We start from the raw sequence: 18352 nt of genomic DNA, 5'->3' as shown, positions 1-18352 counted from the left end.
ATGTATGTACTGTATGTGTGACCCTGCCTGTATGTGTGTATGTATGTACTGTATGTGTGACCCTGCCTGTGTGTATGTATATATGTGTGATCCTGCCTGTATGTGTATGTATGTATGTGACCCTGCCTGTATGTATGTATAACCCTTCATGCCTGTATTTATGTATGTATGTGTCCCTGCCTGCATGTACTGTATGTGTGTGTATGTGTGACCCTGCCTGTATGTGTATGTATGCATGTATGATCCTGCCTGTATGTATGTATGCATGTGACCCTGCCTGTATGTGTGTGTGTATGTATGTATGTGACCCTGCCTGTATAGTGTGCATGTATGTGTGACCCTGCCTGTATGTATGTATGTGTGATACTGCCTATATGTGCATGTATGTGTGTATGTATGTATGAATGTATGTGACCCTGCCATGTGTATATATATATATATATATATATATATTATAGCACACACTTTTTTTTGGGGGGGGGGGCTGGGCACGCTCATGCTCCGGTCGCCCTGGCCACACGCTACACCTCTGCATGGGAGGACAGTGAAGTGATATGTAGGGGAATATGTTACTGCATACCTGGGACTTGCTTACTCTTCCGGGAACCTGTGGGAGGCTCCCGAATTTTGAGGCAGTTCACCCGCACCCTCGGAAGAGTAGGCACTAGTGGGCAGAATGGTAGGAACCTTACCGGGAATTCACAGTCTGTCAGGAGGGACGGGGCTTAAGGTGCATACACACTGGGCGATAAAGTGGACGACTGAACGATAACGATATCATTATCGTTCAGTCGTCCACTTTATCGTCCATTTTTAACCCCAAAAAGATGAACGATAACGACGACGCGCGTTCCCGCGGGTCGTTCGTCATTATCGTTCATTGGGCTGACATGCAGGCCAACCTGACGATCTTGTCAGGTTGCTGCATGTCAGGGAATGGGGAGAGAGCCCGGCGCTGAACGATATCGTTAATGATATCGTTCAGCAGCTGTGCTCAATGTCATGAACGACATTGAGCACAGCCTGCCGGGGACAACACTACACGATATCGCTCAGGGAGCATATCGTGTAGTGTGTACCCACCATTAAAGTCACAATTCTATGATAATTACATCATTTGGCCCTGCCCCCTATTCAAATGTGCCCTAGTAGTCCAGCCCCACCCCCCTCACTGCCCACCTTCATCTCTTTTCTGGCTTCTCCCCGTAGAGGACAATTTAAAAGTAGGCAAGTTGGGAAGGATGGGGAAGATATACAGCATGTTTTTGCAGTGGGGGAGGAATCTGTTATAGCAGTGATGGTGGTATAATAAATAATACATCCAAACTAAATATTTAAACCAAGTAAACAGCCAGGTCCCAGCAATAGAGTAAATGTGGCAGGAGATACAAAATAGCTGTGTACATGAATATAAAACTGCAGCACTGAGGGGTCTATTTACTAAGCAGTGTTAGGAGACAGTGAAAAGTGATAAGAAAGTGATAAGGTACCAGCCAATCAGCTGCCAACTGTCATCTCACAGGCTGTGTTTGAAAAATGACAGTTGGGAGCTGATTGGCTGGCACCTTATCACTTTCTCATCGTCTCCTAACACTGCTTAGTAAATAGACCTCTTAGGGCCTGATTCAGAGCCGGTCGCTATTTGCGCTCGCTTGTCAAGAAAATAGGGGTGGCTATTCAAATGAACCGTTCGCTGTTTGCGGTCTGTTCACGCCTCTAGGTCTGAACGAGCGAACAAAACTTGCGGTCGTTTTTTGGGAAACTACGCCCCCTGGCAGCTCGCATCCTACGTCATGTCCGCTATTTATTAGATTAATCAAGTACATCGATCAGGGTATGAGCTGCTCGCTATTCTTGTGGTTGGTTTTTGCTACCACAATTTTGCGAGCAGTTCTGGCTATAAAATAACCCAGTGACGTGGTCAATAACGCTGCTGTTTTAATTATGCACACCCATAAAACGCCCGTTTTGACCTTTAAGCACGCCTGCGATCGGATCTCCACTCCCCGTTTTCAAGCACCTTCCCCTGTTACCACCCACATACGCCTCATCCTGTCACTCAAATTATCAGGAATTCGCTATTTTGTGAGCACATGAATTTCGGTTGCACTGACTGGTTCGCGCATGTGTATAACGATCCGTACGCATGCGCAGTTGGGCAAACATCGCTCGGAGCGAACGAGCGACCGCTTACGAGTGGCTCTGAATCAGGCCCTTAGTCTGACCAGTAGGGGATACAGGGAGGGGGAAAGGGATAAGGGTGATCACACAGCCTGAAGCCCCGACCACTTATTTACACTGCCAGTGTTAGACAGTGCAGCTGGGCAGGCCTGCAGCGCCGGCAATGACAGACAGACTGACTCAGATTTGCTGCTAATGGTGACACTGCTGCTGCTGGGCTGCCAGTGTAGTGTCTCTCTCTGTGGGCCTTCTCCTCTCGGCAACTCCTTTGCGCATGAGCTCAGAGATTTCTGACATGAATAGTAGGAATCTGAGGACACTGAAGGGTCCGTCTACTGGCACCATCTTCAGCAGCAGAGCTGCGCAGGGGTAATGTGGCCGGATCATGGATGGAGTGTAGAGGGCAGGTCCTGTCCCTTTTTTGCAGACTGTCACTCTGACTGTGTGAGTGAAGCATATTTTTATGGGGGCCCGGGGACACACATACACACCATGTGGTGCAGTGCACATGTGTGTGGGGAGGGGGTCTGGAGCATATTATTGGGAGGTCTGGAGCATATTATTGGGGGTGGTGGGCGTGTGGAGCATATTACAAGGGGGTCTGGAGCATATTAATATATAATTTTGTGGGGAGGGGATCTGGAGCATATTATTACTGGGGGGGTGGGGCTGGTGTGTGTGGAGCATATTATTACAAGGGGGGTGTGGAGCATATTATTATATTATGTCATGTGGGGATGGGGTCTGGAGCAAATTATTGGGGGAGTGGGTGTGTGTGGAGCATATTATTGGGTATATCTGGAGCATATTATTACAAGGGGGGCTCTGGAGCATAGGATAATGGGGGGATGCATTAAAGGCAAAAATTCTGTAAAATCCATGAAAATGCCGCTTTGGGGGTTTTACCGCATTCCCCAAATGTAATGTACTAAGCACTGGAATACGATGCATTCTGGTGCTTTGTCCTGATGGGTAATGCCACCTTCAGGTGGCATTACCCAATATAAGCCTATGGGCTTCTTATTGGGAAGCTTCCCCTTGGGAGCGGATCCCTCCCATCACCCTCCGTGGCCCGGAGGGCGTTAAACCCGGAAGTTCCTCTGTCTGGAGCCATCGCAAAAGACAGCTCTTATCAGGAGAGCTATCCTTTGTGATATTCTTGGTACATACAGCGGTAATGAAACATGGTACGTACTCAAAGACATGAGGGATGTACCACATCCCATAAGCGATGCTTAGTACAGAGCATCCTATGTTTGTTTCTTTCAAAACTTGTTACAAATGGGAGTGATAGAACTGTAAGTAGGAGGAGTAATGAATAGAGAGGGGAGGAGTCAGTATAATCTCTTAAATAGTTCCTCCTAGAAGTAAAGTCTAGATCCGCCACTGAGTCTGATGCTACATATACTTAGGTACAACATTCAATTCTGTTGTCTATTTTCATTAACCTCTATATCACCAAGTGTTGTAGATACAGAATGCCGGGATTTCTGGAAATGATTAGATGAGATTTGCTTTCTAGGAAAGTCACAGCAGAGGAAATTGAGGATATATGGTATATGTGTATATATTGTGCAATACAGAGATAATGACAGCAGTACCTTGGTCTGGAAAGCAAAGTACCCATGGATAAGGAAGGCGCTTCCCGATGCAAGTTCTAATATCCTCCTCTCCACAAACACCATATCCTCCTCGCCCTCCGCTAGCAGCTCTCTCTTGCTCATGACTTTAACAGCCAAATGGTGACTGCCATAGGAATCTGCAGCCAGCAGGACCTAGAGGAAATATTACAGAGTCAGCCTCATAAGCCACACAGGAATGTAAAGGCAAATGCATTGTTATATCACAGTGATTGTGTATTACCTGCTGGATTACTGAATAAGAAAAGACCAATAAGAAGCTTTTGTTCTGCAGTCACCTTCCCTCACCCATAATCCAATTTATCTGGGACCATGGATGGGAGGATAAGGGTCTGATCACCAGTTTAAGGTCTCCAAGTGGGCCAAAGACAGGAACCTTAAAGTATACACCACCCTCCTCCCCCTCTCAGCACCTTAATTGCTGGAAGTAAAAGTTTGCAGATACTGATGAGAGGAGCATTTGCTAAGTGTGCATTAGACAAAGAATTGCACCTATTTTTCCACTTTGCAGAAAGAGACTTGAAATATTTGGGATATGCAGCTGGTCTAATGTGTGATTGGCTGACAGTGTAAGAGATAGCTCCTGATTGGCTATCCAACTATTAACTATCCATGCTCACTGGAGCATAATTCATTTTATGTAGGGTCACAGTTTTGAGGGGCCCATAGCAACAGTTTAAAGGGACTCCCAATACTTCTACAGAGGCACTAAACTCACTAACGTGTATTATCGTGTTACCATATAATACCTTCTTAAATACAATGTAACTTAACTTCTAAAATAAAGACACAGACAACAGTGTTTGCATTTAAATATTTTGTCAAATGTATTATTGACAAGTCATTACATTTTTAGACTATAAGTTAATACTAATAATGGTGACGGCACAAAAGAACGCACAGAACAATAACAACCAAACGGCTCCATACACACACACACACACACACACAAGCCAAGCATTGGTGATCAACTCTCCTTTAACTTCAACCACCGGTCCAGGTAATATAGCCATTTCCCGTCCAGGACAATTGGCTGTCGCCTTATTCCACTTCAAGGAGAGCGCACCCACTAAGCCTACCTATTAACATAAACTAATTCCAAGTGTCGTTCTTTCCCGCCAAGCGAGGCCTAAACAGATGCGCCACCACCATAACTCAACCCTGTAACAAGACACCCTCAATCAGCAGAAAATCAGGCAATCCTGCAGGACTAAAATGCACACCATCCACACGAAACAAGTGTGCATTGCGAAATTGAATAAACACAAGCTCCTCTATACCACCACTATTCCCCACTATACCACCACCATTCTCCACCATACCACCACCATTCTCCACTACACCACCATCATTCTCCACTACACCACCATCATTCTCCACTATACCACCACCATTCTCCACCACACCACCACCATTCTCCACCATACCACCACCATTCTCCACTACACCACCATCATTCTCCACTACACCACCATCATTCTCCACTATACCACCACCATTCTCCACTACACCACCACCATTCTCCACCATACCACCACCATTCTCCACTACACCACCATCATTCTCCACTACACCACCATCATTCTCCACTATACCACCACCATTCTCCACTACACCACCACCATTCTCCACCATACCACCACCATTCTCCACCATACCACCAGCATTCTCCACTACACCACCATCATTCTCCAACATGTATCTCACCAGTACAGTATTTTACCTTCCTCCTAGCCACATCCAACCAGACCAGAACCAACATTCCTCCACACACTCCTGCGGACAATGAAAGAACACACAACTGGCAGTAAGGCAGGGCATCTGTTATCTATCAAATGGATCTAATGACAATAGAGCGCAAATACAATGCAATTTGCTGACTTAAATCATTCCCAATGAAGGGTAGAGAGGAAAAATTGTCTGCAATTGATGCACAGAGTTAATTATAACTTTGATTAGTCTATTCACTTCCTGATGAAGCCTCTGATCTCTATACAGGCGGAGAAACACGTAGAAGAATAGACGGCAGTAAGCTATATACTGCCCGTGTGATCACACTGTCCATTGTTGTGCCGGCTCATTCAACCCGACTTCCGTATTGCACATTGCCGCTGCGGAGAATACAGACATACAGGTGTCTGATACATTGCCGCCGTGGAGACTACAGGTGTGCAGGCCTCCGGAGGATAGAGGAGATAGACCCGGCACTTTATGCAGGTTCAGTCCACCTGACACTTTCATCGGCTATTGCTGCTGCAAAAAATACAAGTATACATACCTCTGGATAACACAAAGAGGAAAACCCGGTATTCGTTTCAAACGTGAGTGCACCACGTCTTGGTAAACAGTATACCTTTTCTATATGGACTGATTGTGCAGTATCCTACCCTCCTGGGGGATTATGTTTATAATATATATGTATTGACTTATTATGGGACTGAAGCAAAGATAGCGCAAATAAGAGCTAGCTACATTGAAACAATTCAGAGATATTCGCTATCTTACAGTTCATTGCAACAAACTAACTAAGCTGTTTATACTTCGGATATTCTGGTCTATTCATTATCCGCATCTACAGATATTATCAAATATCTTACCTCAATAATTCTGGATTTTTTGTATTCAATATTTGATCTTTCTTGAGTCTGAATTTTATATATTAAATAAGTTCAGTTGTCATATTTTTAAAACATTTATTTTTTTGTCTAACCAATATCCATCTTTTGATTCAAAGTTATCATTTGTCTAGGGGAGGCATTTTTTTCCCATTGTGATATTTTTATCATACAATTTTATATGATTATCAATAAATATTTGATTGCGCTTCATTGTTCTATTAGTATTAGTTGTTGATCATATTGACAGGTAGAGTACAGCCTGTCGTGATATTTGAAGCTGCAGTCTTGTGCTCTTTTTATAAAACAACTGTGTGTTTCATTATATATTAATTTCAGCGCTAGACTGCTTGTTTCTGTGTGTCTTGAAAATATGTATAGAAAATATAAGTCCGTGAAATAGTAAAAGAAATGAAAGTGTTATATAGGTAAGAAAAATGTGTAATTAAACTAGTGTCTTGGCCCAAAATCGGTGTTTCCAATATTTTTCTGAAATATATGGTAGTATCCTGGATATCTATATATTATCATTCATTAAATCTATTACAATAGTTATTTAAACCAAATGCCATTCCGTCAGTATTATTTCAAACATAATTATAACACTGCTTTGAATGGCGTTCATATGTACACATAGCATAACCTAAGTGGATATGGTTATTCCAGGACAGATACAGCACCTTAGAATACAGAAAGAAAAAACACAAAGAAAGCAGTCGAACCATAGACACACCATACCGACAAGACATGGAAATGTAACAAAGATGGGGGAAGGGGGAGGGGAACAACGTAGCTAACCAGACTTGAGGCAAAAAAACAAAAAAAAACCCTGAGTAAACTAACCATCACGCCATATCATATAATTCAGAAGCCAATTGGGCCCCCAGGAGGAAATAAAAAATTCCTCATAGACTCCAGCAGTAGGTCGGCGAGTCGTTAGGCCTCCGGTGAGATACGTTGGAGCAAAATAGCTAAACCCAGATGAATAGAATGACGGAATGCAGCAGAACGACACCGACCAAGGGATTGGATATCCCCATGGGATAAGCCAGCAGATGAAGCAGCACTTATTCCAAATGAGTGAGTACCGAACTTGCCCGGCTTGAGCTCTGAAAAAAGCCAAACAACGCTGCAAAACATGATAAAACTGGTATTTCATAACCGGGATACATCCTTGTGCATCAACCATGCCCCATCCCATCATAATGCATCTGCTCAAAAGCGCGCGCCAGCGCCACCAGACATACTGCAGGAATGGGATATGGTTGAAGTGAAGCCAGCGCCTTCTACCAGCCTGGTCCACACTGGAGCGCTGTATAAGGTCTAGCATTTCTTCCAGGCATATAAATTACATCCCCAATATTGAGTGGTGGGTCAGCCCTTTTAAAGGGGGCAACTAATTTGCAGCCCACAGAAACGCTACATGAAGCGTCATGGCAAAAAAACTAATTAAAACAGCAAGCATACAAAGCTGAAAATAAAACAAACTGAAGGGACCGCAGCCAGCAAGGAAAGCAATCAACATGGACAGATCAATGGAACACCTGCAGTCATTCGTTTTAGGGGTCGACCTGGACCAACCCCTGCAGGCCCCCAAAATTATGAAGGACCTGAAGGGGCCAGGCCCGTCATACAATGCAGAGAAAAAAGACACGCCTTCAAATTAAGCCGTACTACAGTGAGCGAGCGCCCTTGCAAATAAATGTCAGCATGACTCTGCAAGCTCTTACATGCCTGAGCCACCGAAAAACAGAAAAAAACGCTCCCATTCCAGCCAACCCACCTACTAACAGCGCAAAGTCCTGGGGCAATGGCCCTCCAAGCTAATTCCTAAAATGCCGGCATGCTGAACTGCCAAACATAAGGAGGACATGGGTCACCGGCCAAAACGGCCTGAGGGGCTAAATACTTTAACTGCAACAGGGTACACGCAATCCCAAACTGTATACCAGGCACAATACTGGCAACAAAATGGACATTACGCAGAAGGCAACCAGAACAATTAATTCTAGCAAACGAACAACCGGAAGAGAGGATGAACTCTGAGGTCAAGCGCATGCACCACGCCTAGGTTGTACTCACGTTACCCAAGCGGTCCCCCAAGAGTTCTAAAGCAACCACAATGGGGCACAGCCAAAGCAACAGCATACTCTTAGTGAAGCCCTATGCAACCCACGTGAACGGCCAAGGTGAAGCGCAGCACGAACCTTTGAGGTAAGCCGAAAAAAAACAATCGCAACAGCAGCGTCAGTAAAATTGGAGCTGAGTGTTACTGCAGGAGTACTCAGCCACTTCCCTATGGGGATATAACTAAGGCCGGGTTTCGGTTAGCACCCCGCAAATATAATGAAATAACCCACCTGCCAATTATAATGGGAGCATTAGGCCGCCTCACCCGGCGCCCAAGCCCCTACCCCCCCGGTGCAACAAGCGCTGGCCAAGAAATGGGCCCAGCTGCATCTGAACATGAGGAAGCAATGGGGAAGCAGCAACTGCTGATGACTGATCAATTGATGACCCAGGCGTGGAAGACTGGGATGCTAGCAAAGGGTCAAAAAACGCTGGCCCGAGATGACAGCGTATGGAGGGCAGCAATAGTAGCAGCTGGGTCAAAGGGTGTGTGGGTGGTGCGCCACAGCCACGGGAGACAATTCATCCGGCGTGGGTGTAACAAACCAGGGGAGTGGCAAAGATGGGTACAGAGGAGCATGAAATGGACAGAGGGCGCCACCCAGGGTTCCGGAATGCATGGGGCGCTACCTAGTATGACGGCCGCCTGTTTTATCTTGGTTAGTTTGCACTATACCCTAAATAAGTTACAGATATTTTAGGAGACCTGAAATAATGGTGGTAGACAGAACATAATTAGTAGTACTCACATTAATATAGGTGCAATGTATATTTGCGAAGTAGGAGCATAGCTGAGAATGGAGCTTCGTATAGGAGTTTCCACTCCAGTGACAGCTGCTTGGGGCAGTAATTGTAGTAATAATCTGTGCAACCTGTGGGATCTCACTGTAGAACATGTATTCTGTAAATTTAAGTTAAATGCTCAGAATATATCATACAATCTCCTCTATTGACTGATAACAATGATTCAAAGCAGATAAAAGTCAGATCCTAGGTGCTATACATAAATAAGGCAGTGTCAAAGCAGCTACCCATTAATGTCAGATAGTGCATCACTAAAGCGTTCTATTACACCAATAGGACCTCAATGCCCAGCAGAAAAAACTGCCACTGTTTGCTGTTTCAACTCCACACTCCAGAATTCCCCCGCAGGCTGCCATACCACACTAGCTCAGTTAGGTACAGGGAGTGTGTGTGCAGGGAGTGGTGGGTTGCTACACTTCTCCCAGGCGTCATGGTCCCAACTCTGGTAACAACTGAAGCAGTGTTGGGCAGCCGACCAGTTAGCTCTCCTGGTCAGCGGAGCCAGGACTGTCTAGCTCTATGCCTAGGAGACTAAATAACTGCTGGCGTAACTGCGTACTGCGGTAGTGGAGAGCCCACCGCTACTGGTCATACACGTGACCTCTGCAATATATATATATATATACACACACAGGAGGGGCCTGCCTGTGCCTCCCGCTTGGGCAAACCTAACAGCCCTTGTCTGTAAAGGGGACAGGGCTCAGAAGCAAACACGGAATTTCTACAGATGGACTTTCAAATGCCTGATTTTTAACATGTTACCAGTAAGCGGGCATAATCAGCACTGAAAACCAGCTATAACAGACATATGAATGTACGGAATTAAATAATTCTGGCCTATACAACCAGTACAAGCAGACACAGTAATTATATGTAAAAGTAGAGCCATCCGGTCTGAGCTGAATCCTTTTATTTCATTACCGATCCATTACCGATCAACTGAGCAAGTTGGGGAATCTGGGGGAGGGCAGAAAAAGAAACCTTGCACTGCCCTGGACATAGACGTACAGATTGGTCTCTTTTTGTACTTGATAGCGTATTATTCAGTATTAATAATTAATCCTATAGATGGGCTATATCATTGCACCCCAGACAGTACATGTTTTCCAGATCACCCTGTCGGTGCACAACTATATTCATTACTGTCTTTCCAATTTATTTACTACTTGCTGCACCACTATATTCACTACATGTTTTTCAGATCTCCTAGTCGACGCACCACGTTTTTCATTACTGGCTTTGCAATTTATTTACTACTTGCTGCACCACTATATTCATTGCATGTTTTCCAGATATCCTAGTGATATATGTTAAAAGATCAACAGGGACTGAAGTTTTGCCAGTTAGTTAATAGGTAACACTACTAAGGGGATCCTAATTTGTATGGCCCCTTACTATATGGGGCACTAATAGGGCAGTCTGGGTACCTGGGAGGGCATCTAGCCGCGCCTAGAGCAGGCAGCAGCAGCCCCCCCAGTATTAAAATGGTGGCCGCTCTCAGGGCAAAGCCACGCCCCCTTCGCGGCCCTAATCGCGGGCCCGCAGGCCGCTCATTGAATCAACCAGCGGGGCAGACACCACTACTTGCCGCTGGTTAAAAACTATAGAGACGGAGCCAGCGGCAACATGCTGAGCCGCGCTCCGTCTCACTGCACAGTCGGGGCCGAAGCTTCCGGCCTCGGCTGTGCTAAGGCGCGCGGCCGCGCCGAGCACCACGTGGAGGCACAATTGGAGGTGGCGGATACCGCCAGCCGCCTCCGTACTGCAAATATAAAAGGGCAAGGCTGACAGCCGTGGCCATAGCTGCGGCCCTGCCCTACTTGCCTCAGGCCCTTTCCGCGATAAGCGCGGTGGCCTGCAGGGGAGAGGAAGGAGAGTGATGGGCAGCACGGGAGGCCGCTGTGTTAGCCCCACATACAGCGGGCAGTGACACAGAGAAGCGATGGGGGACATTGGGAAGGAGAGAGGGAGAGACCAGGAAGGAGTCAACAGTGGGATAGAAGATTGAGGGAAAGCATGAAAGAATAAGGGAATAGAATGAAAGTATAGGGGAAGAGAATAAAATAATAGCAGGAGGGGAGAGAACAGGAGAAAGAAAAGCAAAGGAGATTTATACATCACATTATACTTCCCTGTCCTGGAAAAATAACTAACAAAGTGGCAGATTTACATACATCATCCCATTATATACTCTTAGCCCACTCCCCATGAAACATTCATTGGCTGCATAAGACCTGCTAAACTTAAAGGGGCAATATCCAACACGTTATTAAACTGTCAACACTCAAAACTCTTGTGGTTTAATGTCCCTTAGGTTTAAATTTACAGCCTTCTGTCTTACATCTCTCAGACCGATCGGTATGGAATACCGTTGGACGCATATCTGGCGGTTCTAATCCCGACAGCGGAAGACCGGCAGTGTAGATCCCGACAGGTAAGTATTTTCTCTATTTGCCAAGCTAACCCTCCCTTAGGGGTGCCTAACCCTAACCCCCCCTATAAGTGCCTAAATCTAACCCTTCCTTCCCTGCAGCCTAAACCTAAGTCTTCTAGGGGGGTGTCTAACCCTAACCTCCCCCTGGCGGTGCCTGACCCTAACTCCCTCTTCCCCTAGCCTAATCCTCCCAGGGGGGTGCCTAACCCTAAGTCCTCCCGGGAGCCCCTAACCTAACCCTCTCCCCCCGTGGCTGTCCGCGCCCGCCGTGTGGCTTACCTTCGATCGGCATGCTGGGCGTCGGGCTCCCGGCGTAGGTAAATTGACAGGCGTCGGGATTTCTGCACTTGTCATTAGACCCCTGTCGGGATTAGACAGTCGGGATGCCAACGGTCGGCATTTGGACTATCGGCTTCCCGACTGCCACCCCTCTCAGAGGCAGTTGTATGCCTCATTGTAGTACCAATTTAAATAATTAACAAATAATTTATATCAATTAAAATAAATCACAATAAATTACTACAAATATGCTCTTTGATAAAGCCTCCAATACAGAAGCGAAACGCAGAATTCTCGGATACTTACCTGAGGAGCGATCATCAATAGCCAATTCTTATATTGCTGCGGGAGCCAATAATTGCATCAAAGCGGTGGTTTGCCCAAAACGCTGGATGCGCTCCTTACAGCGATTTGTGGAGCTGTTACAGTTACTGCCCTCAGAGCTCCTATTCCAGCCAAGCGTGAACAATAACATTGATGCTGGGTGTATATCCATGGCAATGCCGCGGAGTTATGTGGCTAACACCGCTATAGACCTGGAGGTCTGAAAGTGAGGGAATGTAATATACCCACCTTTTAGGATCTGTTCTGGTGAGATATTTATTTGACCGACTGCTTCAATAAATTTGTTGATGGTTCCTTTGTGGACATTTAAGACAAGCTATTAAATATAGTGGCATTTAATCACTTTTCATATATCGCCAAATTATGATCCACCATGGTGTATGGTATGATTTAGTGAGTATTATATAGAGTGTGTTTTTTATTTGTAGTCATTTATTGTGATTTATTTTATTTGATATAAATGATTTGTTAATATTTTTAACTGGCATCTTGATCTCTATTTATTTTTGCTATGCCCAGTGTATGTATGGTTTAATTAATGGGATGTAATTAGCGTAACATAATTTCCATATATTTTGTAGTAACAAGTTTCTAGCCTTTTTGTGAGCTTACACAGGCTCACAGGTGTTTGTAGCTATAAAGTATGTAATTATTCTATTGATGGATTAGCGCCCTGCTTAGTGTTCTTCATATCTTATATGGGCTAGTGTATACAATATACAGTATTGATTACACTAGTATCATGGTGGGAATCGGTATGGGATGCCGTCAGTCGGGATCCCGGCTGTCAGAATCCTGACACCGGCAATCAGACAGGGCTAGCATACAGACACTCGCTGCCCTAACCCTCCCTCTTTGGTGCCTAACCCTAACCTCCCCCCCTAGTAGCTGAACCTAATCCCTTCCTCCCCACACCCTAACCCTCCCACCTTAGTGCCTAACCCACCCCCCCACCCCGCTACTTACCTTGTCATCACTGGGATTATGATAAATGACAGGAAGGCGGAGGTGGTAATATCAGTGTCGGCATCACGCCACCGGGATACTGACTGTTTCCCTCATGAGTAGGCCTTGCAACAGGGAGGGTCCAGGGGTACTAGTGTACAGGGCCCCGAGGTCCTAGGTGGCCCCGGAGTGTACCGCTGCTTGTTCTGCTGCAGTGATCATCAGGGTGCAGGAATGTACGGGCTGTGCTGATCAGTGCAGCAGCAAATCCAGTGGTGAGCACTGAGCAGGGCCAGGGGGGGCAGGGTGCCATCTTCCTAATTACCTGCTGCCGGCCGCACGCTACATACACATTTACAGCAGGTCCGGCCCGGTCTGTGATGACTCAGTCTGAGTCACTCACTTACTGCTGGCAACACGGGCTTGGAGAAGCTCAGCACTGTGGTGGGGACAGGGCTGCTGCCTAATGACTGCTTCTATCTACCAGCCAGTGATCTGAGGAGTCTGATGTAAGCTGAACTGTCTCCTTACATCACTGGCTGAGAGACAGAAGCAGTCATTAGGACCGCCCCCACCCCAGTGCTCTGCCTCTACTCTGTCTCCACTCCCACACAGCAGCAGCAGCAGCAGTCTGGACTCAGCACTGCAGAAGACAGACAGGAAGCTCCAGCAGGTAAGTGCAGTCTGGGGGGAGGGGAGAACACAAAATGTGGGATAGGGTTGGGAAGCATAGTGGGGGATGAGAGAGCACATTGTGATAGGGGGGATGGGAGTGCACAGTGTAGGATGGGATAGCACCACGCTTCGGGTACGGTGGCTCACTTCGCTTGCCACAGGTTTATAATCCCCCCTATGTCCACGTAGATAGCACGGAATGACGTTGGACAGTAACTGATGACATCAAAGTACAAATACTGGAATCTATCCACTTCCGATAGGGAGAGCACAGTGGGATGGGAGAGCACCGTGGGGGATAGGAAAGCATAGTGTGGCGCGGGGAATGGGAGAGTATAGTGTGGGGTGGGGAATGGGAGAGCACAGTGGGGGATAGGAGAGCACTGTGTGGGGCGGGGAATGGGAGTGCACAGTGGGGGATAGGAGAGCACAGTTTGGAGCGGGGAATGGGAGAGTACAGTGGGGGATAGGAGAGCACAGTGTGGGGTGGGGGATAGGAGAGCACAGTGGGGGATAGGAGAGCACAGTGTGGGATGTGAAGATGGCGTGGGATGGGGATAGGGGAGCACATTGAGGGATGAGCTATGAGAGATTATAGTGTTAGATGGGGGAGCACATTGGTATATGGAAGCACAGTCTGGGATGGGGAGCTTATGTGTAATATATATATATATATATATATATATATATATATACAGTCAGGTCCATAAATATTGGGACATTGACAGAATTTTCATATTTTGGTCTCTATTCACCACGACAATGATTTTGAAATGAAACAAACAAGATGTGATTTAACTGCAGACTTTCAGATTTAATTTGAGGGTAATTACATCCAAATCAGGTGAACGGTGTAGGAATTACAACGGTTTCTATATGTGCCTCCCACTTTTTAAGGGGCCAAAAGTAATGGGACAAACTAAACAATCCTAAATCTAACTTTCACTTTTTAATACTTTGTTGTAAATCCTTTGCAGGCAATTACAGCCTGAAGTCTGGAACGCATAGACATCACCAGACGCTGGGTTTCATCCCTGGTGATGCTCTGCCAGGCCTCTACTGCAAATGTATTCAGTTCCTGCTTGTTCTTGGGGCATTTTCCCTTCAGTTATATCTTCATCAAGTGAAATGCATGCTCAATCGGATTCAGGTCAGGGGATTGACTTGGCCATTGCATAACATTCCACTTTTTAGCCTTAAAAAACTCTTTGGTTGCTTTTGCAGTATGCTTCGGGTCATTGTTCATATGCACTGTGAAGCGCCGTCTAATGAGTTCTGAAGCATTTGACTGAATATGAGCATATAATATTGCCCAAAACACTTCAGAATTAATTCTACTGCTTTTGTCAGCAGTCACATCATCAATAAATACAAGGGAACCAGTTCCATTGGCAGCCATACATGCCCACGCCATGACACTACCACCACCATGCTTCACTGATGAGGTGGTATGTTTAGGATCATGAGCAGTTCCTTTCCTTCTCTTCTCTTCCCATCACTCTGGTACAAGTTGATCTTTGTCTCATCTGTCCATAGGATGTTGTTCCAGAACTGTAATGGCTTTTTTAGATGTTGTTTGGCAAACTCTAATCTGGTCTTCTTGTTTGTGTGGATCACCAATTGTTTACATCTTGTGGTGAACCTTCTATATTCACTCTTGTGAAGTCTTCTCTTGATTCTTGACTTTGACACATATACATCTACCTCCTGGAGAGTGTTCTTTATTTGACCAACTGTTGTGAAGGGGTTTTTCTTCACCAGGGAAAAAATTATTTTGTCATCCACCACAGTTGTTTTCCGTGGTCTTCCGGGTCTTTTGGTGTTGCTGACCTCTCCGGTGCGTTCTTTCTTTTTAAGAATGTTCCAAACAGTTGATTTGGCCACACCTAATGTTTTTGCTATCTCTCTGATGGGTTTGTTTTGATTTTTCAGCCTAATGATGGCTTGCTTCACTGATAGTGACAGCTCTTTGGATCTCATATTGAGAGTTGACAGCAACTGATTCCAAATGCAAATGTCACACCTAGAATCAACTCCAGACCTTTTACCTGCTTAATTGATAATGAAATAGCCCACACCTGTCCATGAAATAGCTTTTGAGTTGATAGTCCCCATTACTTTTGGCCCCTTAAAAAGTGGGAGGCACATATTGAAACTGTTGTAATTCCTACACCGTTCACCCGATTTGGATGTAATTACCCTCAAATTAAATCTGAAAGTCTGCAGTTAAAGCACATTTTGTTTGTTTCATTTCAAAACCATTGTGGTGGTGAATAGAGGCCAAAATTGGAAAAATCTGTCAATGTCCCAATACTTATGGACCTGACTGTATATAATATGCTTATGCAAAGGAGCTAATACCAGTCCCCATGCTGCTTAGGTTAAGTACGTCGAGAATCAAGTAGCCAGCGGAGAGAAGCCAGCACTGAGAGGAAAGAGAGGATCCAGCACATGGGGAGCTGAGGAGTGGAGCTGACCCAAAGAGAAGACACCCAAGCAGAGATGCTGCGGCAGGTAGACATAGAAATAGGTAATTGTGGGGCATGGAGGGACACTGTGGCTCAGAGGTTCCCCAGAGAAACTACATTTAGGTAAGGCACACTCTCAGGTGGCTAGCCTGTACCTGCCAGGCAACCTGGGATGGGGTCCCCTAAAAAAATGTATGTCCCGGGCCCCATGATTTCTGTTGCTGGCCCTGATGGTGAGTATATTATAGACTGTCCATATCTGTATTCAATACTATGTCAGCTGTGTCTTACTGCACTGTTCAGCACTGAGGCCAATATTAGCTGGGTGCAGGGGTGGCTGGCCCCCTAAGCCTCCAGACCCCATAGAAATAGCACCCCATGCACCCACTATAGCTAAGCCCCTGTAGTCGGGTGCTCCATAGAGTAGGACCATTCATTCCATTAGTGGTCTGCTCCCCAGGTATAGTACCCAGAGCTATTCAATTACAGAACCAAGAGCAGCCCAGACACCACAAATGATGCTCATTCCTGCTCACACCTCTGGGGGGCGCAAACATAAATAAGCATTAACTTCATTGCTGCTCGTGGGTTTGTAATTAAATAACTGCGAGCACTTTACCAGTGGAAACAGATTGCGCGACTCAACCCATGACTAATTGAATTTGCCCCCATGTGTTTTTATTCCTTCCCCTATGGATTACCACCCTCCCCCTGAATTTGATCAGACCAAGAAAGAATAAAGATGTTAGGTAACTATATGTAATGGGAGCAGCATTTTTTTCTTCAGTGGCGGTAAAACCTAATTATTAGTCACAGGGAAGATTTATTTCTTTAGGATCAGGTGAATCAATTCTTTAAAATCAGGGAAAATATTAAGGGGCCTAGTCATCATCACTTAATTTTCACAAAAGCAGGTGAGAATGCACATTTTTATCTGCAATTGTAAAAATTAAGTCAGGCCATTCATCAAGCAGGTTAAGCAGGAGATATTGCAGATATCTCCTACTTACCTTCCTCTCGCGGAATGGCCCGCTGTCCCCATACACTAGTACAGGGACAGAATTCATCAAGCTCCAAAAATATTATATTTTCGGAGCTTGACTGCGGGATCATTCACCTTCTTCAGATGGCGAATGCTCCTGCTCCGGCATCGCAACCCGCCAATTCCCTATAGGAAGGAGGTCTGGTTTGCGAAGAGGGATCCTTTTGGATCCCTCCACCCCTGTCCAGCTCCTTCCGCCAGACGTCGGGGTGCTTGTGCGCATGCGTGACCTGTAGAATATCATTACATGGAATGGTTATGCAAAATCAAAACTGACAGATTGAATGGAATTGTGCTGCAGCTTTGCTCATTTCTAATAGCATCCAAACTCAGGCATACAGTAACTCCCCTGTGACTATTGGAACTTCATTGCTTACCTTTCCAAAACTACCCTGGCCTAACTGGTGGTAAAATGTAAGTCTCTGGATGGTTTCAGAGGCTCTATGGCAGGATGACTGAGCACTGCTGGTTCCTAATGGAGACATAAAAGAACATGTCAACATCTACCATATATTATAGATCATTAACTGAGGGGTTTATTATAGCAAAAAATCACATAAAGACCTGGGCATCCAAGTGACATGAAGATTTCTATTCCTGTATCCTACTACCTACTGAGTGCCAAGTGCAGTAATAATATTAATACTATTCATAGGGGCATATTCAATTGGGTGCGAGAATAGCAAACAAACGCACCTACAAGGATTTTCCTGCAGGTGCGGGTTTTTTGCTATTCAAATACAGTAGGTGCAGATTATTTCTATTTGTACTCGCTGGGAGATTTTAGTTCTCGC

At 45.6% G+C, this 18352-nt stretch overlaps 1 protein-coding gene across 1 annotated transcript in view; it reads right to left on the bottom strand.

The window, feature by feature from the left end:
* Positions 1 to 18024, bottom strand: part of LOC148511710 (protein kinase C delta type-like) — a 31482-nt gene extending 13458 nt beyond the window's left edge. The window contains exons 1-2 of the mRNA XM_088482916.1: positions 17936 to 18024; positions 3783 to 3956 (exon numbers count right to left, since the gene is read on the bottom strand). Of these exons, the coding sequence (XP_088339042.1) occupies positions 3783 to 3905 (123 nt within the window). The 5' untranslated portion in view covers positions 3906 to 3956; positions 17936 to 18024. The remainder of the gene's footprint in view (positions 1 to 3782; positions 3957 to 17935) is intronic.
* Positions 18025 to 18352: the final 328 nt, after the last annotated feature.

The sequence above is a fragment of the Taudactylus pleione genome, unplaced genomic scaffold, assembly GCF_031769625.1.
Source record: "Taudactylus pleione unplaced genomic scaffold, aTauple2 ptg000296l, whole genome shotgun sequence".
Taxonomy (NCBI): Eukaryota; Metazoa; Chordata; class Amphibia; order Anura; family Myobatrachidae; genus Taudactylus; species Taudactylus pleione.
This window is presented reverse-complemented; position numbering and strand designations above follow the sequence as displayed.